We start from the raw sequence: 22,316 nt of genomic DNA on the forward strand, positions 1-22,316 counted from the left end.
ACTCTTGTCTGTTGGAGGTAGGTGTGAAAGTTTCAATTGGCCACCTTGATTAGCATTTGATTGCCTAGCAGTTTCAAAGTGTGGCTTCTTACTGTTTACCAGGTGTTAGGGATTGTGGGAGTTGAAGTCCGAAACACTTGGAGGGCCCAAGTTTGCCCATGCCTGGTGTAGACTCATATAATCCAGTTCAAAGCAGATAATCTGAAATCAGTTCCTGGGATACAGGGCAGTGTAGATCCATCTTGAATCTACACTGGGATATAATCCAGTTCGAAGCAGCTAATCTGGATTGTATATAGAAGTGTAGCTCCATCCTAGAAGGGCATTTTGCATCTCCATCAGCTGCATTCCAGAGGAGGCTTGGTTTACTTCTCCTTTCTCTCCTCGGCCACACCCACTCCGTCCTGATTGGGCGCTCCCTCGTCCAATCCACGTTGGGAAGAACTTTGTCCTGGTGAGAGGGAGGGGGGATTGAGTTTGGAACGTTCCTTCCGCCGCAGGGCTGAGTGACTAAACGGGCGGGTCCACTTTGGTCCCTCCCCTTTCTCCTTCCCGAGAAGTGAGAGCGAGAGGCGCCTCTGCCGCTTGGCTGTGTTTGCTTGTTGTTATTTGGTTTGACGCGCCCGGCCGCCCGGGCTTCGTTCTGGCCATGCCACGGCGTTGAGCTCTTCAACTTCGGGTTGACTTTCCAGGATGTACACGGCAGGGCTGGCTCCCTTCTACGCCTCCAACTTGAGCTTGTGGTCCGCGGCGGCGTATTGCAGCCCCGGCGGGTCGGGCGGCTGCTTCCCTTTGGAGCCGTCGGGGCTCAAGAAGCCGTCCTTCTGCATCGCGGACATCCTGCACGCCGCGGCCGGAGGGGAAGCCTCGGGGCTGGAGGGGCTCCCGCTGGGCGCCGCCGTCCACGCGCATGCGCACTTCCACGCCGCCGCCGCCTCTTCTCCACTCAGGCCCACGCCGCTCGTGGCCCCGGAGCCCGCTTTCCAGGCCCGGCTCTCTCCCCTTTCGGCGCCTTTCCCGCCTCCTCCTCCTCTTCCAGGAAGGGGCCAAGCGCCCGCCCTGGCCCTTTCCAGCAAGGACTTGAAGTTTGGCATTGACCGCATCTTGTCCGCCGAGTTTGACCCCAAGCTCAAGGAAAGCAACACGCTCAGAGGTATTTTTTGACTTCATGTTGTATTAAATTAAGCCAAAATGATTTTTCTTTATTATTATTTTGATAAAACTTACATCTAAGGGTTTGGTTTATTTATTTTTATGAAATGAAGTTCAACAAACTATTAATATGTGTATATTAATAACATTAAAATTAATTTGTAATAGCCGCAGTCACTCGGGCTTTTTTCTCCCCTTATTACTTTAATTTTTTTAATTATTTAATTCAGTATCATTTATTTCTGCCAACCTAGCAGTTCGAAAACATTGCAAATATGAGTAGATCAATAGGTACAGCTTCTGCAGGAAGGTAACGGCACTCTATGCAGTCATGTTGGCCACATGACCTTGGAAATGTCTACAGATAGCGCCGGACTACTCAAGGTAACGGCGCTCCATTTAGCCATGCCGGCCATATGACTTTAGAGGTGTCTGCGGACGGCGCCGGCTCTTCGGCTTAGAAATGGAGATGAGCATCAACCCCCAGAGTCGGACACAACTAGACTTAATGTCAGGGGAAAACCTTTACCTTTAACCTATTGATGTTTTAATATAATTGCGTTCATGGGCATCGTTTATTGATTTTCAGTCCCATCTTCCATTTATTATTTTAAAAAGCAACTTCAATCCAATGACATGTAAATTAAAATAATAACAACAATACAGACAGGGATAAACATGTATAAGGGTGTATAGAGTGTGTGTATAGGTCCTCACTACCTCTGAGGATGCTTGCCATAGATGCAGGCGAAACGTCAGGAGAGAATGCCTGTCTAGACCATGGCCATATAGCCCGAAAAAACCTACAACAACCCAACAATACAGACAGTCGATCGCACTGCTTTCCCTTTAATTGATATGACATTACGTTTAAAAGTTATGTATTAATAATTGTATTGAGGACATAAATTACTTATTAATTTAAATAAATAAATAATTTAAAATGTATTCATTAATTTTAATTGCATCTTCCCAAAATGTAGCTTAAATCCAGTTGAAAATAATAATAATAATAATAATAATAATAATAATAATAACAGACACTAGACTAATAATAATAATAGTAATAGTAATAATAATAATAATAATAATAGATAACAGACACTAAACCACACAGGCTATTCTATTTTTTTTTAAAAAAAACGTAATTTCTAGTAAATTAAGGAACAGTGGATTTTTGTTTCATTTTATACCTATTGATAATAATAGCAATAATAGTAAAAATAATAACACTAGACTTCACTGGCTTTAAATCCCACCCGGGTTCAAAGCCACTTGCCCCGCAAAGGGTTGGGATGTGTGTTTGTGGGTGCATCTACACTGCAGAATTAACGCACTTTGATACCCCTTGGATTGCCATGGGTTCCATGCTGTGGGATCCTGGCAGTTGTAGTTTGGTGAGGCATCCGAGCTGAATTTAAGGTCGAGTTACTGCCTGCCACGTGTGTATGTGTGTGTATACATACATACTACATACATATACATACACACAATCTCGCCTTAATCATTTTAATGGGGTGGCTTTGGAAAGGGATAAACATGTATAGGGTGTGTGTGTATGTATGTGTATATACATATATGTGTGTGTGTGTGTAGGTAGGTGTGTAGGTCTGAAGCCTTTACTTGGGTGCCTGATCTGGATCCACAGATTAAATCCATATGTGTGTGTAAATCCAAAGAGATAAACATATATAGGGTGTGTGTGTGTGTGTGTGTGTGTAGATCTGAAACCTTTATTTAAGTGCCTGATCTAGGTTCACAGATTAAATCCACATGTGTGTATAATATTGTGCCTTAATAATTTTAATGGGGTGGCTTTGGAAAGGGATAAACATATATAGGGTGTGTGTATATATTGTATATGTATATGTGTGTGTGTGTGTGTGTGTGTATGTATGTAGAGAGAGAGAGAGAGAGAAGGTCTGAAGCGTTTACTTGGGTGCCTGATCTGGGCCCACAGATTAAATCCATATGTATGTATGTATGTATGTATGTATGTATGTATATATGCGCGCACACATATACATACAAACATATACACACATATGGGTTTAATCCAGATCAGGCACCCAAGTAAAGGCTTCAGACCACTATTCCATATCCGTAAAGACCCCCAATTCCCACGGTGGAAATCCACTTAACACACTCATGGAAGACCACGGGTGTGTCTTTACTGTAGAGCTGACGCAGTTTGACACCGCTTTGAACTGCCATGGCTCCATGTTATAGAATCACGGGAGCTGTCGTTTTACACCGTCTTTAGCCTTCTCTGCCCACGGCGGCGTTCCTCTTTCCACTGTAGATGCATCTTCCCCTTGAAACAGAAACCTCCCGGACGGCTTCTGGGATTGCTCTTGTCTCAGACCGTGGGGCATTTGGGACTACACCTCCCAGGATCCCCAAACTGCGGAAGGAGGAGTATTCCGTGTTGTGTCGACCCAAAAAGTAACTTCTTTGAGGTTTTATTGGTCCAAGTAAGAGAGAGAGAGAGAACGAACTGAATGCAAAAAAAGTCCGGAAGATCCGTATGGTTTCGTTTCCTCTTCTGACAGGGCAGGTCCCAATTGCAAGGCTTTGGAGGGCTGAAAGGAGAAGGGACAGGATTGCTAGCCTGCCCCATAGCATGTCATTGGTGCCACCGTTCTGTAATCTATCAGAAGAAACCAGAAATGTCTATTCTTTATAATAGGCCGGCAGGTCAGTCAGAGGTGAGGAGGAAACCAAAAATGCGCTCTTACTCACCATTGAGCAGCTAGAGTTGTGCCCACACTGGAGAATAGATGCAGTTCGGCATCGCTTTAGCCCCAATCGGTGTTAAATATTCCCATTAATTAGAGGAACCCAGTCCGGTGGCACAGTGGGTTAAAGCACTGAGCTGCTGATCTTGTTGACCTAAGGGCCGCAGGTCCGAATCCAGGGAGCAGCGTGAGTTCCCGCTGTCAGCCCCAGCTTCTGCCAACCTAGCAGTTCGAAAACATGCAAATGTGAGTAGATCAATAGGTACAGCTCTGGCGGGAAGGTAATGGCGCTCCATGCAGTCATGCCGACCACAAGACCTTGGAGGTGTCTACGGACAATGCCGGCTCTTCGGCTTAGAAATGGAGATGAGCACCAACCCCCAGAGTCGGACACGACTGGACTTAATATCAGGGGAAAACCTTTACCTTTACCTAATTCAAATTAGTTTTGCTTCTTTAATGCTGAGAGTGGTCCTTCCTCATATATCAATCAATCAATCAATCAATCAATCAAAATCAACTCGTTGTGACCAAAGCGTTACCATAATATTTTATACTAAGACCTATGGGTTCGTTAGTAATACTCATGGCTTGGTTCACAATCCCAGGGCATCAAATCCTCAAAGGTTTGGGAACATACATTGGGGCAGATTGTAACTTCAGCGAATTCTTAGCTGAAGGGCAAAAATAGAAACGAGTTCCTAAACCGTTCCAACGAGGAGTAGTTTCCTGTCACTTCGAGGGTTAACAGATCAATGCTGGCATCAGTTTTCTTCCTGGGCTGCAAGGAAATGTTGCAATCCAAGGGTGGGGAAAAAAAGAGCTTATGCCATCACAAATGGGTATTTTCGCTGCCGCACGCACATCACGAGTTGCTATATTGTATCCTATATAATCCTATATTGTAGGATTAGCACAGTTTGAGACCGCTTTCACTGCCAGGGCTCGTGGGAGCTTTAATTTCGGGAGGCGTCCCCATTCTTTGGAAGAGAAGGCCTGTAAAACTACAATTTCGGTACTGGACTATGAGAAAGAGGCCCCATCTACACTGCATTATAATCCGGTTTCTGAATCCGGATTATATGGCAGTGTAGACGCCTCCAGTTCAAAGCTGATAACTTGGATTCAGAAACATGGTATTGTTGATCCAGGCAAATAGTATTAATTATGTCAAATAGTATTAATTATATAATGTAGATCAGGCGTGGCAAACTTTGTCCCTGTAGGCGTTTTGGACTTCAACTCCCACCATTCCTGACAGCCTCAGGCCCTTTCCTTTCCCCCCTCAGCCGTGGCTGAGGGGGGAAAGGAAAGGGCCTGAGGCTGTCAGGAATGGTGGGAATTGAAGTCCAAAACGCCTACAGGGACTAAGTTTGCCCAGGCCTGATTCAGATTCAATCTAAATTAACATAAACATAAAGCCTTGTTTCCCTCTCTGTTCCCAAACCAATGTTAGTCTGTCAATAAGTACTTCCAAACTTTTCCTCCTTTCCTTTCCTTCTCTGCCCATCGCCTATCTTGAGACTTTTCCTGGAGAGGGAGGGAATCGTTTAGAGTAGGCCTTTCGGGTCCTTCTATTAGAAAGTCAAGACTTCTCAAACTATTCCAGAAACTCCCTCAGTTTTTTCCCCAGGACCGAGTTAGGGATCTAGGTAGCATTCCCCCAACATTTAAGAAGTTTTAGAATTTTTCCTCCAGTTCCTATATTCCTGGCATGAAACTTTGTCAGTGCTTCCTAGGCCCCTTCCACACAGCTGACTAAAATCCCACATTGTCTGCTATGGACTGGAATATATGGTAGTGTGGACTCAGATATTCAAAGCAGATATTGTGGAATTTTTTATGCCTTTGTATTCTGGGTTATATGGCTGTGTGGAAAGGCCCACCGAGGTAGAACTCTGCCATTGTTCATCCCTTTGCTTTGGGTGCCTAAAGTCCATTCCTAAAGGAGGTGAAATTGACTTTTCTCGTGAGCTGTCACATTGAGGACGATTTAGGGCAAATTAATGCAGTTCGACACCACTTGAACTATGGGCCTTTCCACACAGCCCTATATCCCAGAATATCAAGGCAGAAAATCCCACAATATCTGAGTATGGACTCAGGACTTACTTACTTTACTTACTCAGATAACCCAATTCAAAGCATATATTGTGGGATTTTCTGCCTTATATTATGGGATATAGGGCTGTGTGGAAGGGCCCTGAGATGGCTCAATGCTAGGGAATTGCGGGAGTTTTAGTTTTACAAATGGTCCTTCCACACAGCCATATAACCCAGAATATCAAGGTAGAAAATCCCACATTATCGATAATTCCTTTGTATTCGAATAAAACACAGTGTGGACTCAGATAATCCAATTACAACAATCCAGATATTGTGGGATTTTCCGCCTTAATATTCTGGGATATAGGGCTGTGTGGAAGGTCTTTAGCCTTCCCTGCCAAAGGCCCCTTCCACACAGCCCTATATCCCAGAATATCAAGGCAGAAAACCCCACAATATCTGCTTTGAACTGAGTTATCTGAGGGCCCTTCCACACAGCCATATATCCCAGAATATCAAGGTAGAAAATCGCACATTATCTGAGTGTGGACTCAACCCAGTTCAAAACCGATATTGTGGGTTGTCGAAGGCTTTCATGACCGGAATCACTGGGTTGTTGTAAGTTTTCCGGGCTGTATGGCCATGTTCCAAAAGCATTCTCTCCTGACGTTTCACCTGCATCTATGGCAGGCATCCTCAGAGGTGTAAGGTCTGAGGCATCCTCACAACCTCTGAGGATGCCTGCCAAAGATGTAGGCAAAACGTCAGGAGAGAATGCTTCTGGAACATGGTCATACAGCCCGAAAAACTAACAACCCAAATATTGTGGGATTTTCTGCCTTGATATTCTGGGACATAGGGCTGTGTTGAAGGGCCATGAGCCCACACTCAGATAATGTAGGATTTTCTGCCTCGATATTCTGGGACATAGGGCTGTGTAGAAGGGCCCAAAGAGTGCTGGTCCCTCACCAAACTGCAAATCCAACCATTCCATAACATTGAGCCATTGGCAGTTCAAGTAGTGTCGAAAACGGCCTTCGTCCAAAGTGTCCATCAGTGGTCTCTCAATTTTGATCCTTCGGCTTTGGACTTCATCTCCCAGAAGCCCCAACTTGGCCGATAGTTAAGGATTTTGGGAGGCTTTGTGGGACACCGCCCAAGGTCACCCTTCCCTGGAGGTTTTGATGCAAAGGCTTGGAGGGTGTGTTGCTGAATGGCCGAATGGGGTTGGACTGGAGCGGGGGTGTGAACCCTGCTCTTCAGAGCATTCAACTCAATACAAGGCTAGAAATTTGGGGACGGAAGGAAACATTAATGGGGGCATTCGATTTCTTTTGGGGAGGAGGCCCCCCATTTGCCCCCCTTTCTTTTCCCCCTAGCCGTGGGCTCCAGGGCCGCCGGTAACCCGCTCTCCTTGTTCGTGTCGCCCGCAGATCTGACCTCCTTACTAAGCTCCAGCCGCCCAAGCGGGCTCCACCACGGGCCCCCCGCCTTACCGCCTCCGGCCGGCCAGTTCTTCGCCTCCTTAGAGCCCATAAGCGAGACCACTTCCGGAATCTTGGGCCCCTTAAACGCCACCCCAAGGAGTTCAGTTCCGCACCAGTTTCAGGACACTTTTCCAGGTACAGCCCCGCTTCCGCTCTCTCTCTCTCTCTCTCGCTCCTTCCTTCCTTCCTTCCTTCCTTCCTTCCTTCTTTCTTTCTTTCCTTCTTTCCTTCGTTCTTTCTTTCGTTCGTTGCTTCCTTCTTTCCTTCTTTCTTTCTTTCCTTCCTTCTTTCCTTCTTCTTTCATTCTTTCCTTCATTCTTTCTTTCCTTCTTTCCCTCCCTCCTTCTTTCGTTCTTTTGTTCTTTCTTTCTTTTCCCTTCTTTCCTTTCCCCACTTCTTTTCTTCTCCCCCCCCCTTCTTTCCTTCTTTCCTTCTCTCTTTCTCACTTGAAAGAAAAGTCAGCATGGCTTGTTGTCCCCCCCCCCCTTCTGCTCCCTGGAATTGAGGCAAAATAAGGCCATACCCCACTGTATTGCGACGATAATTAGTTATATCAGGGTGGGTCAAAAAGTTTTGCCTCCTGAGTCATAAAAAAGTGCCCAACGAACATATAACAGCAGAAGTTGCTATAGATCATAGCCTGAACTATCCTCTAGGCCAGGGGTCTTCAAACTTTTTAAACAGAGGGCCTGGTCAGAGTCCCTCAAGCTGTTGGAGGGCTGGACTATAATTTGAAGGGGAAAAAAATGAATGAATTCCTATGAACAGTGCTCATATCTTATTTGTAGTGCAAAAAAAAATTGCTTAAAATACAATAATTAAAATGAAGAGCAATTTTAACAAATACAATCTTATTCGTATTTTAATGGGAAGTGTGGGCCTGCTTTTCCTGATGGGATAGGATTGCTATTGTTGTGTGCTTTCAAGATTTAGGTTGACCCTAAGCGAGGGCCTGATAAATGACCATGGAGGGCCATATCCAGCCCTTGGGCCTTAGTTTGAGGACCCCTGCTCTAGGCAAAACCACAGTTCAATTCAAATCATTGAATCTGAAACCACATAGGGTTGTCTTTCAGAGGTCTAAACAGGTCAAAGTCAAAAAGGTCCAAATCAGGGCTGAGAGGTGGGTGAGAGGCACCACTGACCTGCCCATTTTTGCAATCGCCTGGGTGGAGGGTGTGCATTGTCTTGATGAAGCTTGAAGGAACAAACGTCTTTTAGTGGTCTCTTCTTTCTTCTTACCTCCTTAAGTTTCTTAAGTGTGGTTAACCCACTTAGCACACACTTTGTGATATCCCAAGTCAGCAATGATTCCTTGGGCAGAGCCATACGAGATGGGTTGTTGTGAGTTTTCTGGGCTGTATGGCCATGTTCCAGAAACATTCTCTCCTGAAGTTTTGCAGAAAAAGTTGTAACAACCTAGCCGGTAGGCTGTTAGGAATTGTGGGAATTGAAGTCCAAAACACCCATAACTGGTCTACACTGTCAAAATAATCTGGGCTAATTAGATAATCTGGGATCAGATCCTGGTGTATAGGGCAGTGTAAATACAGGCCCCATCCAGACTGCCATATAAAATCCAGGTTATCTGTTTTGAACTGGATTATATTAGTCTACACTGCCATAGAACCTAGTTCAAAGCAGATAATGTGTATAGTATACTGCAGTGTAGATAGGTCCATAGCTTCATATCATCCAATTCAAAGCAGATAATATGGATTATTTGCTTTGATAAAATAATTTGGATTGTATGGCTGTGTGGATCCAGCCTTAATTCTCCCTCCTTCTCCCCCATGCCTAGTTATGCCCTTAAATTACTAATGCTATAATTAATTATTGCATGTATGGCAACATTGTCCCTTATGCCTAACTGCATTATTCCCTTCAGTTATTAATATTATAATTAATTATTGCATATATGGCTACATTTTCTTTTAAATTCCACACCTACAGCTTTCCAATTAAATCAATAAAATAATAACACAACCAGGTTGCTGTGAGTTTTCCGGGCTGTATGGCCATGTTCCAGAAGCATTCTCTCCTGAAGTTTCACCTGTATCTATGGCAGGCATCCTCAGAAGTTGTGAGGTCTGTTGGAAACTAGGAAAATTGGGTTTATATATCTCTGGAATGTCCAGGGTGTGTGTATGTATATGTGTGTGTATGTTTATATGTGTATGTGTATACACACACACATACCCCATTTTCCTAGTTTCCAACAGACCTCATAACCTCCGAGGATGCCTGCCATAAATGCAGGAGAGAATGCTTCTGGAACATGGCCATACAGCCCGGAAAACTCACAAACAATCCAGTGATTCCGCATGAAAGCCTTCGACAACGCCTTAGGAGATGTTCAATGCATCAGCAACATTCAAACTTCTTCACCCAAGGCCACCACGCATTGCTGATGTCCATTACAGCGTCCCCATAAACATTCTCCAAGTGATTATGAATTTCCTTAGGTACACAACCTATTTTTGCCAGAAATTCAATGACGACTCTTTCTTTTAGTTTCAGATTCATGGTTTAATCAGTCCGTCCGAAAAAGAAAAGGCTACATTAGAAGAGTAAGGTTACCTCTATCATATCATGCATAGATAGTCCAGTTGCTGTGAAAGAAATAAAACTTAGAGGGATGGAGGCATTACTTTTTGAGCCACCCGCCATATTATTGGGAGCTAAAGTTTAGGCTTAGCAGAGCCCTTTAAAAGGTAACCTTAACTTCACACCAGAAGCAGATTGCAGTTTCTCAAGCTCGATTAAAAAAAACAACTTCTCACCCTAAATTAAACCCACAAAACCCCAGAAAGATTGCCTTCAGAGGGAATATGTGTTCAGGATGAAAACCTTGCTGTGGCATTTCTTTTGTCAGAAGCCTACACATTTTGTTCTTTCTGTGCATTTCTCTATGTAGAGGTACTTAATTATATCTGTCAGTCCGAGCCTGGATCTACACCGCCATATAATCCGGATTATCAAAGCAGATAATCCATAACAACAACAACAACAACAACAACAACAACAACTTTATTTATATCCTGCCACCATCTCCCAAAAGGAGCTGGATGGCTGCTTTGAACTGGATTATATGAGTCAACTCCAGTTCAAAGCAGATAATCTGGATTTTATCTGGCAGTCTAGACCAGGCATGGGGAACCTTCGGCTCTCCAGATGTGGTGGACTTCAACTCCCACAATTCCTTGAGGCCAAGGTAAGCCTTTGGGGTGAATGCCGAGCCTCAAGGAATTGTGGGAGTTGAAGTCCACCACACCTGGAGAGCCGAAGGTTTCTGACCCCTGGTCTAGACCCAGCCTGAAACACAAACATGCAGCCCCGTAAATGAGGATTGGACCCTTAGAGGGTTTCCTATCAAACTTGAAGGGCGCATGTAATGACTGCAGTTTGACACCACTATGGGCCCTTCCACGCAGCCATATAACCCGGAATATCAAAGCAGAAAATCCCACAATATCTGCTTTGAACTGGATTATCTGAGTTCACACTGCCATATATTACAGTTCAAAGCAGATCATGTGGGATTTTATTTACACTAGTTGTGTGGAGGGGGCTTATAACTGCCATGTCAGTCTGCTATAAAATCTTGGGATTTGTAGTTTGGCCGGTGGCGCAGTGGGTTTGAATCCGGGTGCCGGCGGGAAGGTAACGACACTCTATGCAGTCATGTCGGCCACATGACCTTGGAGGTGTCTACGAACAACACCAGCTATTTATCTTAGAAATGGGGATGAGCACCAACTCCCAGAGTCCAACGCGACTGGACTTAATGTCAGGGGAAAACCTTTACTTTATCTAGTTTGGAGGGGCACCAGCACTCATTGGCAGGGGAGGCCTTGTAAATCTACAACTCTCGGGATTTTGTAGCATTTAAACGTGGCAGTAGAAGTAGCATTTGTTTCGCAAAGGCGAAATGCATTGTTTGGGCGCCTCCTGAGCGAATCTATCGATTTATTATTAGAATCCGGATCCTCCAGACTCAGCAGCTCCTGGGACTGGGAGGCCTCTTGGGTTTCACCAAGCCAAGGCATTGAGTTCTGCCTCTTTTCTTTGTCTTCCTTCCTTCCCTTCCCATTCCCGTGGAAACCCCTTCCTAGGTCCCTACGCGGTGCTCACCAAAGACACGCTGCCTCAGACCTACAAACGGAAACGCTCCTGGTCCCGGGCGGTTTTTTCCAACCTCCAAAGGAAAGGGCTGGAGAAACGCTTCGAAATCCAGAAATATGTCACCAAACCGGACAGGAAGCAGCTGGCCGCCATGCTAGGACTCACCGATGCCCAAGTAAGCCTTCCTTTTGTCCACAAGTGGATCAAGACCCCTTGGTTTAAATAGACATGCTATGTTTAAAATTCATTTTTACTGCTGGTCTCACTATTGTTTCCTTCAATTGGGTTTCCTACCAAGCTTTTCCAGAGATAGATTTCCTCTCAGGTTGAGAGAGAGGGTTTCCATGATACAGCAGGGATTTTAACCTTGATCTGGAGTGCATCTACACTGTAAGAATTAACACAGTTTGACCTCGCTTTAATTGCCAAGGCACAATGCTATGGAATCCTGGGAAAATCCTAGTACTAGAACCCAAATCACTACACCACATTGGGAGTTATTATAACTCAGGCATGGGCAAACTTGGGCCCTTCAGGCGTTTTGGATTTTAATTCCCACAATTCGACTCCTGAGCAGGGCCAGAGGCTGTTAGGGATTGTGGGAGTTGAAGTCCAAAACACCTGAAGGGCCCAAGTTTGCCCATGCTTGTGCTAGTGTCTCATCAAACTACAACTCCCATGATTCCAAATTTGCCTGAGCCTATTATAACTGGTGTTCCATTTCTTTTGTTATTTGAAAGAAGCCTACTCTCCCTATATGGGAACCTTCCTAATACAATTCCTCATGTTGTGGTGACACCCCCAACCATACTTCATAACTGTAATTTTGCTACTGTTATGAAACCTAATGTAAATATCTAATAGGCAGGATGTATTTTTATTCACTGGACCACATTTGGCACAAATATCCTAGTGGGGTTGGGAGGAATTGATGTTGTTATTTGGGAGTTGTAGTTGCTGGGATTTATAGTTAACCTACAATCAAAGGGCATTCTGGACTCCACCAGGGGTGGAATTGAACCAAACTTGGCACACAGAACTCCCATGACCAACAGAAAATACTGGAAGGGTTTGGTGGGCATTGGCCTTGAGTTGTGGAGTTGTCCTTCACCTACATCCAGAGAGTATTGTGGACTCAAACAATGATGGATCCAGGCTAAACTTTGCATGAATACTCAATATGCCCAAATGTGAAGACTGTTGGAGTTTGGGTAAATAGACCTTGACATTTGGGAGCTGTAGTTGCTGGGATGTTTAGTTCACCTACCATCAAAGAGCATTCTGAACCTCACCAAGGATAGATTTGGGCCAAACTTCCCACACAGAACCCCCATGACCAACAGAAAACACCGTTTTCTGATGGTCTGGCCGTATTTCTTAAACTTTCCAACCATAAGTACTTTTTTCTTTAATTTCTTTGACATTATAGTGTGAATGTGAGACACAATAATACCTGCACCTAAAATACAAATTTTCCCTTCTGTTTATCCCTCACCACTTTCCTGTTTTCTCCCTGCTGCTACTGTAGCAAATACTTTAGGTAAGGAGGGCGTCACACACATCAAACTGTCTCCTTAAAATGGATTTTAGTTAATTATAGGTTTTCAAATAGATTCTGACTCATGGCGAACCTATCCTAGGTTGTTCTTGGCAAGTTGTATTCAGAGGAGAGAATGTGACTTGCCTAATGCTCCTTTCACACAGCTAAATTAAATCCCTTATTAGCTGCTTTGAACTGGAATATATGGCAGTGTGGGCTCAGATAATCCAGTTCAAAGCAGATATTGAGGGATTTTCTGCCTTGATATTCTGGGTTATATGACTGGAAGAGCACTAAAATGCCCAATGGAGCTTCTATGGCAGAATGAAGACATGGTTTTCTGCACTCCCAAGTCCTTGTCCAACACTGAAGCCTAGACACTATCCTGGTTCTACCAAAATATTAAATATAAAAAAGAAGGGAGTGGGGGAAGGAAGGATGGGTGGAGAGAAAGGAAGAGAGCAAGAAAGGAAGAAAGTAAAAAGGGGAAAGAAAATCAGACTAAAGACCATCTAATAAAGTTGTCCCTAATATGCTAAGACATGGAATCATAGAGTTCGAAGCAAGCACAAGGGCCACATGCCTTCCTCCAACTCAAAGGCCCAGTAAACTCCATTAATTTGAACTCAGTTCAATAAGGTTCCTATTTAGAAAAAAACATGCCCCAGGATTCAAGTTTGACATTTTTCTTTCTTTCTTCTTTGGTAAAGTAAAGAATAAGTTGCCAAGGAATTTACAATCCATGCCTGTTACTTAAGACTGAGCCTGATCCCATGCAGTGGTGTTTACCACAAAGTAAATAAATAAGGCAAAATAATAATAATAATAATAATAATAATAATAATAATAAATAATGCTGGATTTCCAGCATAGAGATCTCCTTTGCTGTGACATACTGTGGTTTTGTGTCAGTAAAATAGTAATAATAGTAATAATAATAATAATAATCTTAAAAGCCAGAATTGAAAAGTCAAGGACAGATCACAAGTGTAGAATCTGTAAGGAAGCAGATTACACAATAGATCACATCCTCAGCTGCTGCAAGAAGATCACACAAACTACAAGCAGAGGCAAAATACCTTTGCTCATTGGAACTTATGCCACAAATACCATCTGCCTGTGACAAAGAATGGTGGGATCACAGGCCTGAAAATGTTACAGAAAATGAACACATCAAACTACTCTGGGACTTCCAAATTCAGACTGACAGAGTTTTGGAGCACAATACTCCTGTTTGGATCATTGATGTTGCAATCCCAGGCTACAGCAGGACTGAAGAGAAAAAAACTGGAAAAGCTGACACTACATGAGGATTTAAAGATAGAATTGCAAAGACTGTCACAAGCCAGTAAAGGTGGTCCCAGTGGTGATCGGCTGATTGGGTGCAGTGCCTAAAGACCTTGGCCTGCATTTAAACACAATCCTATGCTGACAAAATTACCACCCTACTGGAATCTGCACCTCTTCCCGGATACAGATACATCACACAGTCCTAGACACTTAGGAAGTGTCCAACCTGTGATCCAATACAATAGCCAGCATAGTGACTTTGTTTGCTGTGTACTAATCTTGTTGTGTTTCATAATAATAATAATAATAATAATAATAATAATAATAATAATAATAATAGCAAAAAGGCATTAATTCAACAGTGGAGATGTACCTCTTAAAATAATAATAATAATAATAATAATAATAATAATAATTTATTTATTTATTTCTATCCCCCCTATCTCTCCATAGGAGACTCAAAGCAGCTCACAATCAAAAACATTACATCTTCAAATATACAAATCTAGAATAATAAAGCAGTATATCATTATATATTATTGGGTTGCTGTGAGTTTTCAGGGCTATTTCACCTGCATCTATGGCAGGCATCCTCGGACCTGCCATAGATCCAGGCAAATTTTAAATATTATATGTATATACAATATATTATATTATCAGCATAGCACAATATTAGTATTATATATTACTATATTGTACTATACCACTATACTACAATGTTATTAGTAATATTCCATGTAATATATAATATACAATTATTATATTATTATATTGTATTATTATTACTATCCACCTTTCCTTTAGGTTGGAGACAATACAATTTGACACCACTTGAATTATCACAGCTCAATGCTATAGCATTATGGGAACTCTAGTTTTGCCAGGTTTTAAGCCTTTTCAGCTAAAATACCTCGGTACTTCACCAAACTACAAATCCCAAGATTCTATAGCATTGAGCCATGGCAGTGAAAGTGGTGTCAAAACTGTATGAATTCAAAGATGTGATACTCTATTAGTCAGGCACGGGCAAACTTCGGCCCTCCAGGTGTTTTGGACTTCAACTCCCACAGTTCCTAACAGCGGGAATTGTGGGAGTTGAAGTCCAAAACACCTAGAGGGCCGAAGTTTGCCCATGCCTGCTATAGCTGGTCTTGGTCAGTTCCCTCCTCTGAAATATTTAATACAGCATCTGGGTTGGTGGTCTCCCATCCAAACACTAACCAGGGCTGACCCTGCTTAGCCTCGAAGCTCAGACAAGATCTGGTAACTTTAGGGCACCGAGGCAAAGCTTGAGGGGTGGGGAAGGGGGGGGGGAATGTTTACTTCTTGTGATCTTTCCCTCGCCCTTTCTCCCGCTTGTAAAGTAGGGTCGTGCTAACAGGCGAGATTTCCACATTGCTTGAGGCTTAGTAATGCAGTAAATACACGTCGATTGAGTGAACTGAAGCGAGTGGGTGGATGATGGGGAGTGGGGGGGGGGGGGGGGGAGAAGATTTATGTCCCTTACACCCGGCGTGTTTATTTTGGCGGCTAAAGAATGGGGGAAGCCAGCAAAAGGCCGGAGGACGACAAAGGCTGGGAGGAGACATGAAGATCGGAGGAGGCCTAAAGTCCAGGGAGAACTTTGGAAGGGAAGGAGACCAAGTTGGGACTTGCTCCCATTCTCCACCCCCAGCAAGTCTTGAAAAGGGAGATAGTGCAGAGAAATCCGACTTCTGTGATGTCCCTCCAAATCTTCTCGAGTCTCCTTAACGCTGACCATAAGCCAGGAGAGGAAAAGACCATCCTGATCTCAGCCTTGGCCTGAAACCCCTTTGGAAAGATCAAAGCATGTCTTTTCTCCAGGGGTGATGTTGAATGGGGAAGGAGACATTGACAGGAAAAGACAGCCTTTCTTTTTCTTTCTGCTTGGCCTTATGGAAAGATGTTTTGATCCAAGTTACAACAGAGCTTTCTGCAAGCAATATTTAGCACCGCCATAAAGCTTAGGCTTCTTAGAATTATTTTCTTCTCTCTGGATTCTCCCTAGTTGGAGATAATATTTTATTTTATTTTATGTTTCTACCTATCTAGGCAAACAGGGACAAAATCATTGCCCTTCCCAAAAATAATTCTCTCTGTGCACCCCCAACTTTATCCAGACCCAAAATATAACATTTTCTGTCCCTTTTATTTGGAGTCCAAAGTGTAATTCTGAAGTTTTCAATTTGAGGACATAAAGAAAATGTTATGAGGGTTAGTTAGATATGGAGGGCTAGAAGTATAGTAAATAATAAAAATAAATAATAATATTTTTTCCTACACCTTGGGAGGCCATTCTGTTTTGCTTGTATGTGGGTTGCTAGTTTATAAACTGGTCTCTTATTTTTGGGTAAACATACCTGCTGCTGATGGCAGAATAAAAGTACTCCTGATTTAGCAAGATGGGGTGTTTGAACCCATATTTAGCCTTTCATCCATTTACCTTGGTTCATCCTACTGAACCTGGCGGGGTTTCATTGGGTATGGATGGGCTAAAGCTCTCTGTTTGGATCTATGGCCAGTATATTCAGACTAGAAAGGCCTAGTGTGTCCTATATTCAATATATGTAGAATATATATATTTATATATTTATATATATATATTCTACATATATATATGTAGAATATATATATATTAGAACAGTAAAGACAAATATCACTTAGGCGAAAAAAGGTCTAGTGTGTACTCATACATATGTATGTATGTGCATCTATGTGTGTGTGTGTGTGTGTGTGTGTGTAGACAGACAAATAGGAATATAGGACACGCTAGACTTTTTAGCTAAGTGATATTTCTCTCTCTCTCTCTCTCTCTTTCTCTGTGTGTATTGAATGAATGAATGACAAATACTACTTAAGATGTTAATATCAGGTAAAAAAAAGCCTAGTGTGTCCCATATCCCTCCTCTCTCTCTATATTGTATATTTTTACTGTCTGTGGTGTGTGTGTATATATGTATATATAGCAGACAAATATCGCTTATGTGAAAAGTCAATCTAGTGTGTCCCTTATCCTCCCGCCTCTTTCTACACTGTATATATTTACTCTCTTTGTGTGTGTACACACACACACTCACACATACACATACACTGTATGTATATATAGTAAAGACAAATACCACCTAGGTAAAAAAAAGTCTAGTGTGTCCTATATTCTCTCCCCCCCTCTATATATACTGTATATATTTACTCTGTGTGTATGTATAAGTAGTAAAGACAAATATCACTTATGTGAAAAAGGCTAGTGTGTCCCTTACCCCCCCTCTCTACACTGTATATATTTACTGTTTATGTGTGTGTGTGTGTATATATATACTGTGTCCTATTTCTCTCTCTCTCTCTCTCTCTAGGAATATAGGACACGCTAGACTTTTTTACCTAAGTGATATTTGTCTGTCTATACACACACACACATGTATAGTATAGGTAAGACAAATATCCATTAGGTTAAAAAAAAGGCCTAGTGTACCCTATATCTCAGGCTTAGTGTGCCCTTTAAATTATATTTGTCTTTACTGTTCTAATTTGTGCTACATTTGTGCTCTCTCTATCTCTCTCCACACACACACACACACAGGCCTTTGTTACTAAGTGATATTTGTCTTTACTGTTCTAATGTATTACAAATCCTATGTAAATTCGTACAACGTATTTTTAACATTAGCACTGAAATCTAAAATATAGAGAGACAGGCTTTGTCTTTCATACACACAGACAATATAGGACATACTAGACCATTCTAGTCTGAATGTACTGGCCATAGGTCCAAACACAGAGCTATAACCCATCTATACGGTACATGGCGGGTTTTATGTCCGAACCCCCCCCCCCCAAATGTTGGGGCTTATTTCTAGGTAAAGGGGGATCTGAGACTGCAGCCTTAATCTCTCCCGTGGCAAACAACTGGGTTTAAAACTCAGATTCTATCTTTATTGTCTGTTGGTCATCTGAAGGGCCATTCCGGAGCATTCACTACATCGGAGTAAATATCAACACGTTCAAAAGAAGGACAGGATCCACGTGTCATTTTGAAAACAGGACTTCTTTCCGTTTATTTACCTTTCCCCAAATAAAGGCGCGCCCATTAGCGCTCCGATCCCACTGGGATTTATTTTATTTTGAGGGACGACCCAAATCGTCCCACCGGTGTTTTAGTGTGTGTGTGTGGATCTTCAATTTACTATAAGCTGCTATTTTTTGGAGGGTGAATCTCTATCATTTCCTATGGAGTCTAGTTTTCGAAGAGGGAAAGCTGCCGTTTGCGATGGATTTTGTGCCCTTTGTGCTTTCAAAAGAGCTCCGATTTACAGCGATTTAGACATAATTGCGGGAGATCTAGACTTCCATTACGATTTGGGAGAGAGAGCGTTATGGTGAAGGCAGAATCTGTGCCTTTCTCTTTCTCTTGTACAAAGATTTCCCATCTTTATGAAGATTTTTCCCCTTTCTCTAGGAAATCGGAAATATTTCTTGGTCTATATTCAGACTTAGTATTTTTCTCTCTCTGTACTGATTTGACTATTGTTGTATACAGAATTGGGGTCCTTCTTGGCTCTCATCTGTTCATCCCAGGCATTCCAGCTCCTCATACGGGGACATGAGAGAAGCCTCCCACAAGGATGATAAAAAACATCAAATCATCCGGGCGTCCCCTGGGCAACGTCCTTGCAGACGGCCAATTCTCTCACACCAGAAGCAACTTGCAATTTCTCAAGTCGCTCCTGACACGACAAAAAAATAAATAAATCCCAGGCATTAAGTGCTTTTAAGTGTTAGATAGTTAAGGCAGAAAGGAAGGAAGGGGGAATGGAGGCTAGGGGACGGGGCAATCCTTGGGGCCCTACAAGGAAGCCCACAGAGAAATATATATGTGTATATTTGTCTTTAAGTCCATTTATGGCGATCAAGGTCAAAGGAAAAGTAAGGAATCCTCAGAGGTGGTTTTGCCCCTTCCTTCCTCTTAGCTTGCAAGATCAGGTGGGATCTGGTGCCTTTTACTCCTGGATGTGTCAAAGTCTGAAAGGCACAGACTTGAGGGCACATGTAGGACTTTAGTTGAACCCATATGGTACACACTTTGTGCTTAAGTATATATTTATGTGTATATCACACACACACCAACCTTCCCTCTTTCTTTTCTTCTTTCTTCCTTCCCTCTTTTTATTTTCCTTCTTCTTTCTTCCTTCTCCCTTCCTTTGCTCTTTGGTTCCATCCTTCCTTGTCTCCTTCCTTCTTTCCCTCTTTCTTTCTCTCCTTTCTTCCTTCTCTACCTTTCTTTCTTTCCTTCTCTCCTTCCCTCCTCTTTCCCCTCTTTTTCTCCATCCTTCTCTCCTTCCTTCCTTCCTTCCCTCCCCCTTTCTGTGTATGGGTGTTGTGTGTGCATATATGTGTGCATATATTTCTGTATATATTTGTGTATATGTGTATATATGTGGTTTTGCACATGTGTTGTAATGTATTTTTTGATTTTTTTTGGCTTTCTATATATCTTCTGCTGTATTTTTAGTGTTTTTATGACATTACATATTTATATTTATATAATTGTGATATACACACAAACATATATATTTATGTGTATATCACAATTATATATGTCTGTGTATGATATACACAAATGTTTTGAATTGTTCTATACACACAATATGTAGTCTCTTCCACTGTGTTTCTCGGTGTTTTCATCAGTGATGGTTCCTTATTGGCCTGATAGGTGTCTTGTGTCCAAATTTGGTGTCAATTCATCCAGTGGTTTTTGAGTTATGTTAATCCCACAAATGAGCATTACATTTTTATTTATATAGATGTCAATTATATGTGTGTACGATATACACAAATACATTGAATTGTTCTATACACACAATAGGTATAATTGTGATATACACATAAATAATGTGTATATGTCAATTATATATATGTGTGTGTATGAAATACACAAATATATTGAATTGTTCTATACGCACAATATGTATAATTGTGATGGACAAATAAATATATGTGTATATGTCAATTTTATATATATGTGTGTGTGTATGATATACACAAATATATTGAATTGTTCTATACATAGAATATGTATAATTGTGATGTACAGATAAATATATGTGTATATGTGTGTGTGTGTATGATATACACAATATATATTGAATTGTTCTATACACACAATATGTATAATTGTGATATACACATAAATATATATGTATATGTCAATTATATATGTGTGTGTATGATATACACAATATATATTGAATTGTTCTATACACACAATAATTATGATATACACATAATATATGTGTATATGTCAGTTATATGTGTGTGTGATATACACAATATATATTGAATTATATACACAATCTGTACAAATATATTGAATTATACACAATATGTCTGTATAATTGTGATATACACATACATATATGCTGACAGTGTGTACCCACTGGCGCCACTCTGCCTGAATATTTCAGTGGCCTCCTTTAGTCCTGATGTTCCTCTGGCCTCTCCTCCTTCCAGGTCAAGGTCTGGTTCCAGAACCGGCGCATGAAGTGGCGCCACTCGAAGGAGGCGCAGGCGCAGAAGGACAAGGAGAAGGAGCCATCGGAGAAGGAGCCGGCAGGGGGCGCTGCGCCCAACGTGGAGCCCACGGAGCGCAGCCCCAGCCGCTCGGAGGAAGCCGAGGAGGAGAGCGAGAGCAGCGAGGCCGAGTCCTTCGAGCTGGAGCCCGGCAGCGACGAGGCGGAGCCGCGGACGGAAAATAGCAGCGGCGCCACCGCGGAACAGGCCCTGCAGCAGCAGCATCCGCGGCACAGCCACGACTCCTCGGACCCTCGCCCCGAAGCTCCCCCAGGCCTGGACCAATGCAGGGAGCCCTTGCGGTGCCCTGAGCAGCCTCCTTTCGGCCTGCGGGACTCTCCTTGACCTCCTTCCTGGCTTGCCCAGCCTGGAGAGACTGCTCCCTCTTGAGAACTGTAACTGGAGTGAGATGGGGGAGAAGAGGATTAGCAGGAAGGGGGGAGCCCTCAGAGGCGACTGACTCTCTCTCAGCTGCTGGCTAGGACTCACCTTTGGACCGTGGAGGGATCCAAGGTATCTTCTCTAGTTAAGGAGGATGCGGAGTATAAACCCCGCCAAAGGGAGCGCCAGGTCGGGCAGGAACTACGCAGCCACCCACTTGGGAAGGTCTCTTCTCTTCCACACGTGGCTGCGGAAGGACTAGGCTTCCCATGCGCCTTCTAACCCTTCAAGGCCCCGCTGGCACCATTCGTCAGGGGAAGCGTTTCCCTTCCCTCTTAGCCACGCGTTGCTTTGTACAATCTGGCCAAGAGAAAAGGGAGAACAAGAAAGGTGCGGACTGTAAATAAATGGGTTGTTGAATTCGTGGAGCCTGTTTTTGCGACTAGAAATAATAAGGTTGGTTCACCTAAGAGGGAAAGGCCATGGGCGAGGAGGGAAATGGCCCAGAAGGGTCGCAGGAGGCTGCACTTGGCTCATCCTCAAGCGAATAGAAAGGGCACATAGGTCGGTTTAGATCAGGCCTGGGCAAACTTGGGTCCTCCAGGTGTCTTGGACTTCAACTTCCACCATTCCTAACAGCCTAGTTTGCCCATGCCTGGTTTAGACCTATAATGCAATTTGAACTGATATGGGTCACACTGACTATATAATGCAGCTTTAATGTGAATTGAACGCATATCGGAGAGGAGCTGTTATCACGGACCAATGCTAATCCAAATGTCTGAGGTTCGAATCCGGGGTGCGGGGTGAGCTCCCGTCTGTCAGCTCCAGCTTCTCATGAGGGGACATGAGAGAAGCCTCCCACATGATAGTAAAACATCCAGGCGTCCCCTGGGTAACGTCCTTGTAGACGGCGAATTCTCTCACACCAGAAGTGACTTGCAGTTTCTCAAGTAGCTCCTGACATACACA

The 22,316-nt window shown here is 43.0% G+C and overlaps 1 protein-coding gene across 2 annotated transcripts; it reads left to right on the plus strand.

Annotated features, from left to right (window-relative positions):
- The first annotated feature begins 504 nt into the window (after positions 1 to 504).
- Positions 505 to 21,764, plus strand: HLX (H2.0 like homeobox). 2 transcript variants are annotated; one of them, XM_060754222.2, is made up of 4 exons: positions 506 to 1,153; positions 7,370 to 7,558; positions 11,539 to 11,723; positions 20,904 to 21,764. In XM_060754222.2, the coding sequence occupies exons 1-4, from the start codon at positions 694 to 696 to the stop codon at positions 21,306 to 21,308; spliced, it is 1,239 nt and encodes a 412-aa protein (XP_060610205.2). In that variant the 5' UTR covers positions 506 to 693; the 3' UTR covers positions 21,309 to 21,764. The 2 variants fall into 2 exon arrangements, with proteins under 2 accessions (XP_060610206.2, XP_060610205.2); XM_060754223.2 differs by lacking the exon at positions 7,370 to 7,558 and having other exon boundaries at positions 505 to 1,153.
- The last annotated feature ends 552 nt before the right edge of the window (positions 21,765 to 22,316 follow it).

Source organism: Anolis sagrei, chromosome 1 (genome assembly GCF_037176765.1).
Source record: "Anolis sagrei isolate rAnoSag1 chromosome 1, rAnoSag1.mat, whole genome shotgun sequence".
NCBI classification, from domain to species: domain Eukaryota; kingdom Metazoa; phylum Chordata; class Lepidosauria; order Squamata; family Dactyloidae; genus Anolis; species Anolis sagrei.

Excerpts from the sequence above, each read along its gene's own strand:
- HLX (XM_060754222.2), top strand. The coding sequence starts at position 694 with ATGTACACGGCAGGGCTGGCTCCCTTCTACGCCTCCAACTTGAGCTTG. Across the intron at positions 7,559-11,538 it reads GTTTCAGGACACTTTTCCAG|GTCCCTACGCGGTGCTCACC; the intron begins GTACAGCCCCGC and ends ACCCCTTCCTAG. Across the intron at positions 11,724-20,903 it reads TAGGACTCACCGATGCCCAA|GTCAAGGTCTGGTTCCAGAA; the intron begins GTAAGCCTTCCT and ends TCCTCCTTCCAG.